Here is a 6680-nt window from a genome sequence, read left to right on the forward strand (position 1 = left end):
TGTGGGAGGAAACCGGAGTGCCCGGAGAAACCCCACGCAGGCACGGGGAGAATATGGAAACTCCACACGGGATTGAACCCGGGACCTCAGAACTGTTAGACCAACGCTTTATCAGCTGATCTACCGTGCCGTCCAAATTGTAACATCTTAAATAAAATTTCTGTAGCAGCACCTTGATCCGAATCCGCTCCAGAATGGTTTGGTTTTCTCAGTGTCCGCCCTCAATCAAGTAAATGTCACCATGAGCCTTTTAATACTTAGCTGTGATATTTTTGACACTTTACAGCAAAAGTGTAACTGGGTCTTTGTGCGGCTTTCAGAGGAAATCCTGGACGACGGCGTGGGGCTACTGCTGGAGAGCTCGGGAGACAGCTTGGACGACGACGACTGCGAGAACTTCGGCCAGAATGACGACGGCAGAAAGGTAAGAAAACATCCCATAGCGCATTCGGTTTTGATGTTTTCCATTGCGGATTTCCCCCTATTGCCGTTCGTTGCATTCTGCCTTTCAAATTCCACGCGTTGCGACGTGGACATTGCACAGGTTGTAAATATTTCATTACAAGCCTGAGCGTTTGTTTGCCTCTAGATGAATTTTTTTTTTGCTTTGAACGCAGCACCGCATCTTGTATGCATTTCCCGTTTGCTGCAATTATAAAACATCGGCCGCAGCGATGGGAAGGAGAACAAAACGTAAGATGGCCGAAAGGACGTTTAACAGTTTTATGTTCTGGCACGCGAACGAGTGCGAACTGGCACCTCGCTCCCTCCCGGCCAGCCTGAACGCAACATTTGGTGCTTTTTCACCCACAGTGAGATTTTTGTCTTCTGAAGAGAACAGGCGAGGAGAAAATCGCCACCGACAGCAGCGTGCCTTGCATCTTCCAACTTTTTTTTTTTTTTAATCTCAACCTCGTTTGTTAGCGAGCGGGATTACATTTAAAAAAAAAAAAAAAAAAACAACAACACTGAATGGACTACAAAAGATCATCATGTTATGAGTCAAGGGGAAAAAAAACAATAATTTCAGCGTGGATTTTAGTGGACAGATACAGTAGATATGAACAACTATATTCAATAAAAAATATGAATTTTAAGTCGGGCTACTTTACTACACAGAGATTCAACACATTTTACCTGCGAACTGTGAATTGAAACCCAAATTTAAAAACCTTTAGAACCTTTATTTTCTAGCTTCTATCCTTGACTTCAAACCCTCCCTCATATGAAGCCATAATTAAAAATCATTACACTGTTTTGAAACCCAAACCAGCCTTGAAAACCTTAATTTTAAGACCAACCAAGGCATGACACCCAAATTTGAAACCATGGGCCAAGCTTGAAATTTTAACTTCAACTCTTATTTCAAACCCTCACTTGGTCTTGAAATCCAAACCTTGGATTGGAACCCTAACTTAAAAACACGTTAACCCTTTTTTTTGAAGTCCCAAAGTATTATTTGATGCCCTAACCTTAGCTTCACGCGTCATTTAAAACTCAGATTGCATATGCAAATTTGAAACCCTATCCCAGGCTTCGAGCCCTAATTTGAACTAACCTGAAACCATACCCCAGACTTAGAACCCTAATATGACCTCCTAACGTTGCCTTTTGAAAATCACATTTCAAGACAAACAAACTATGCCAATTTATTTGAAAAAGCAACCCTTGTCTAAAATGCTAATGTGCAACAGTGGCCCTTGTTTGAACCCGAATGACCCTGGTCGGGATTAACATTTTTGACAGTGTCACGCGTTCGGTGCAGGACCAGTCCCTCTTGTTCTGTCTCTCACTGAATCCGTGATGATGCAGCCAAAGCCCTCCAGCGTGGTTGTCCCCCGCTCCCCTCACACCTTCCCACTCCTGAAACTCTGCATTCGCATTGGGCTGCCGTTAATCCCCCGCCCCGCCATGAAGAGACTCCTTTCCTTCATCCCGAAGGCTGAATTGTTGCGGAAAGGAGAGCGCAGAAGCACAGCAGACGGGAAGGAGCGAGAGAGGTGGGCGGCCGAGCGTCTTCCTCGGCTCCTCCTCCGTCTCTCGAGCACCTGCTGCTTAATTCTCTTTCTCCCGACTGGAGCCGAGATGGACTTCTCCGCCGCAGACGTAATGTAAGCCAAGTAGGACTTGTTTCAAGTAAAAAAGAAAAGTGGGGGGGTCTCACCGCACCCGGCCATGTCCGCCTTGAAGTGGAGTCATCCCAGGAAGCGTTCTTGCGACTCGCTCTTTGACATGCTTCATCTGGTGAGCTCGCACTCTTTGCCGTCTTCTTACCTGACTTTGTACTCTTGTTTTGTTTTTTTTTTTGCTTGGCCTAGTGGCTGGGGAGAAGCCACGCAGTTTCCATGCATTCTGCACGTGTACTTCACCTCGTCAGGACAACAGTTGTGCCGATTGCCCAGAATCCGATGACAATTCGGGTGTTGTTTTTTGTTTATTTTGGTAATGCATTGGAATTTGGTGGTGGTGGGGGGTGGGGCGGGCAGACTGCAAATAGCAAATGTTTGCAGTTCTTTGACGCAAGTTGTAGTTGCAGTGGAAAAAATGAATAACGTTCAAAATATTGATTAAGTGGGAAATATTGTGTTTTCAGGACAGAAAATTGTGACTTTGTAGAGATCAGGTACAAACTAGGTTACCTGAGTGCTTTGGCTGCCAACTACTGTCCTGGCATGCGTATTACAGATTTTTATGGGACCCATAGCTCAGTGGTTAGCGCGTTGTTTTTTTTGTAAACCAGGGGTCATGAGTTCATTTCTCACTGGGGCCCCCACTCCCCAAGAGGGGTTGCGTCAGGAAGCGCATCCGACTTAAAAACTGTGCCAAACAAATATGACCGTTTCATCTGAGATGACACGCTGTGGCGACCCCTCACGGGACAAGCCGAAAGAAAGTTTGGGTTAGTTGCTTTTTTTTTTTTTTTTACTGGATTGGCATGTAAACACTTTTGCCAAAGACAGTCCTCCTTTTGTTCTCGCACACGAGGTGTTTATGAGCTGTGATGGCGACGGTGCAAATGTCTGACTTGGACTGTTGGAGGGCTGCTCCAGAGGAGAAAACAGTGAAAGTGGTTGGACTGGAAGGGGCGTTAACACTGCAGCTTTTGTTTGAATATGCACGGTTTGCATTGCATTAGCATGCTGGCATGTTAATAACCCTTATTTGAATTTCAAACTCTTATATAAATCTCTATTAAAACCCTGATTATGTATGATTACACGAAGTGAAAATCGTAACTCATGATGGAAATCCGAAACTCAACTTTAGACCCTAATTTGAAACCCTAACCTCATCTTCGGACTCCATCCATCCATCCATCCATTATCTACCGCTTTTCCAGGTCAGGTCGCGGGGGAAGTAGCTTCAGCAGGGATACCCAGACTTTCCTTTCCCCAGCCACTTCTTCCAGCTCTTCTGGAGGGATCCCGAGGCGTTCCCGAGCCAGCCGAGAGACGTAGTCTCTCCAGCATGTCCTGGGTCGTCCTCGGGGTCTCTTTCCGGTGGGACATGCCTGGAACACCTCCCCAGGGAGGCGTCCAGGGGGAATCTGAATCAGATGCCCCAGCCACCTCACCTGGCTCCTCTCAATGCGGAGGAGTAGCGGCTCAACACTGAGCCCCTCTTGGATGACTGAGCTTCTCACCCTATCTTTAAGGGAGAGCCCGGACACCCTTACCCTCTTTTAAAGCCCTAACTCAGTCTTAAGATGTAAATTTGACATTGCTTGTAAACTTAATCTAAGTGAGTAAATAGTTTAGGACTTGGCATGGCCCTGCTCTGGATAAGAGCAGCAGGAGAAGCTCACAGAAACAGTCCCAGTGTTTGTCGCTGCATGCGCCACATGCATTGATCTGCACACTAATTGAGCAAGCACATGAAGTGCTGCACCCTTGAGTGAAAATATGTATATTGTCTTGATGGATGCAATGTACGACCCTCTCAATCCCTTGCCCTGGTCATAAAGATTACAAAAGCCAAACTTGCCATTAGACCCCCCAAGGTGGAAGGGGCCGGGGGTGGGGGTTACCAGCAGCAACGGGACCGCCCCCTCAAAACAATTCCGTGACGATACAATGAAGCCTCCGCACAAAAAGTTCAACAAAGTAACTACAACATTCATGGTGCGCTGTCACTGAGTGATGGAGGGGCTTGTCTATTTTTGCCCCCCAAATTACAGTGTAATGCTGATCAGGGCTGGTTTCCACGGCAACCCCCCTCCCCCCCTCCCGTATGTTATGTGTATTATTTTGTTGATAGCGCGAGATGAGATGAGTCACTTACGGCGGCATCCGTAGGAGGAAAACACCCTGGAAAAAGAACGAGCCGCAGTTATGACACACTCAAAACAGAGCAAATGATTTTTTTTTTCTTTTTTGTTTTATGACATAGGTGCATACTGTATATCTATTCCTGTGCCCACCTCATTGCCGGTTTCGGTCCCGATGAGTGCGCGCACTCTGGAAGTGAGCGTGGGAGCCGCCGCACATTTCTGAGTGTTTGTGATTGTCGCTCCATTCAGAATACAGAGCAAGTGGCCGCCTTCTGCCGCAGCCTCCATGACATGAATCCCCCGGAGTGCCCGTCCTCGTCCTCGCCCAGCCCGGACTCGCCCTTCCCGCCCGCGCTCCGCCAACTCTCGGACGCCGACAAACTGCGCAAGGTCATCAGCGAGCTGGTGGAGACGGAGCGCACCTACGTCAAAGTAAGTAGACCTGGGGGGTTTTCTTGCTTTCGATCCGTGGCCCGAGACGGCGGGACGCAGCTGGGTCTTGTTTTAGTGCCTGACCCTTTTTGTCTGTCCAGTAAAAGTGGGCTCGACGGAGTGAGCTTGTGAGTCTAATCTAATAGCGCGTGATCGATGTTGTCTCAGTAAAATGCGGTGATGTTACTTCGTGTCGTAGGCTTCAACGGAGGTTGTAATTCTCTGATCGATGAATTGTAACCAATGGACACACAAAATGAAAATAAATGTAAAATGTATTTTTGTCGGTGTGTCTAAAACCTTGAAGTGGTCAGTGCTAAAAAGGTTAGCCTTAGAATGTTTTTGTGGATTTGAAAGGTTGCTTATGATTTATTAATCCTTCACTTTTTAACCTTTGAAGCACTTTGGAAATATTATAGTATTAAATTCTTCATATGGCAGAACTGAGCAGCACCAAACTTGTTCTACTCTGTTACGCACTTGTCCCCCACCGCTAATAAAACACATTATGCAATATTTAATAATTTGGCATTATTTAGAACGCTACATGTCAGTTGTGATCATGTATTTAACATTTGTGTATTTTTCACCAAATTTGGGGCAGCAGATCTATTACTTAATATTTAGGTCATTAACATTATTATGTATATCACAGTTCTGAGGTCCCGGGTTCAATCCCGGACCCCCCTGTGTGGAGTTTGCATATGCCTGCATGGGTTTTCTTCAGGTGCTCCGGTTTCCTCCCACATACCCAAAACATGCAACATGAATTGGACACTCTAAATTGCCCGTAGGTGTGACTGTGAGTGCGACTGTTTGTCTCGATGTGCCCTGCGATTGGCTGGCAACCAGTTCAGGGTGTACCCCCCCTCCTGCCAGTTGACAGCTGGGATAAGCTTCAGCACTCCCAGTGACCCTTGTGAGGATAAGCGGCTAAGAAAATGGATGGATGGACAATCTTTATCATAATAATTGAACCATGATAGTGTAGTTATTCGTTTAGAATTTAATAATTTAATATATTCTTTATTGCACTTCATTTATTTTTTTATGTAATGGCAATAATAATTGGGGCATTGTAGTGTCTTTATTATCAATACAATTTAAATGTATCACATCAAGACTGTTCACATCTTTTTTTTTTTTTTTTTGTAAATTTTCACACGCAAGCGAGCACACGAGTGCGCTCGTACATGACATGACATCTTTGCAACCTCTTTCGATCCTGCAGGTTTTTGTTGTTTTTATGCAACCAATCAATGTCATCCAAACAAATTCTTTGTCTTCTGCAGGACCTCAACTGCCTCATCGGGAGATATTTGAGCCCACTGCAGAAAGAGACCTTCCTCAGCCAGGATGAGGTACGTCGTGCGCGCCGTTCGCGAACGCCGCCGTGGGCGCCGCAGCCTCGGAGGGAGTCGAAGTGGCTTACATAATGGCAGAATGGATGGCTTTGTGCGAGGACAAGAGGGGCCGTCGCGGAGGGGAGAGAGGAGGATGGGATGCTTTTACACCTGCATGTGCTACTTGGACACTGAGCGGTTTCTGTGCACCATCTGCTGCACGGATCTATGATATTGTCATGTGGATTTAGTGGGATTTGGTACGAAATGTCATCGGTATTTAGTGGGAAACTTGACATTTTGTGTGTTTGTGGGCTGGGGGGTATATTTCTATATTAATATTAGTGGGAAATAATCTGCCCTTATGATGATGTAATTGTGTTGACATCATGGCCGCGTACAGTGTTGTGTGGGGAAATACTGTCAAGTGTATTTTTTTATCCTTTCAGAGGGATTTTGAGACAACAAAAATGTGGGCAAAGTTAATGAAATATACAATTTAGTTGGATTTTGTACAAAATATTGCTTAATAGACAGACTTTTCAATTGTTTCCATATCAATGTTCCGTTTCGTGTAAAACTGACTTTTATGGATGATTTGAGGGGACTTCTTCGTTTGTGTTAATTTTCAATTT

At 45.5% G+C, this 6680-nt stretch overlaps 1 protein-coding gene across 6 annotated transcripts in view; it reads left to right on the plus strand.

Moving 5' to 3' along the window:
* tiam1b (TIAM Rac1 associated GEF 1b) overlaps positions 1–6680 on the plus strand; it is a 46529-nt gene that overhangs the window by 33065 nt on the left and 6784 nt on the right. For all 6 annotated transcript variants that reach the window (XM_061826578.1, XM_061826574.1, XM_061826573.1 and 3 more), the window contains 3 exons: positions 321–424; positions 4520–4702; positions 5995–6063. In XM_061826578.1, coding sequence (XP_061682562.1) covers positions 321–424; positions 4520–4702; positions 5995–6063 — 356 coding nt within the window. The remainder of the gene's footprint in view (positions 1–320; positions 425–4519; positions 4703–5994; positions 6064–6680) is intronic.

This window comes from Syngnathoides biaculeatus, chromosome 8 (genome assembly GCF_019802595.1).
Source record: "Syngnathoides biaculeatus isolate LvHL_M chromosome 8, ASM1980259v1, whole genome shotgun sequence".
NCBI lineage: Eukaryota > Metazoa > Chordata > Actinopteri > Syngnathiformes > Syngnathidae > Syngnathoides > Syngnathoides biaculeatus.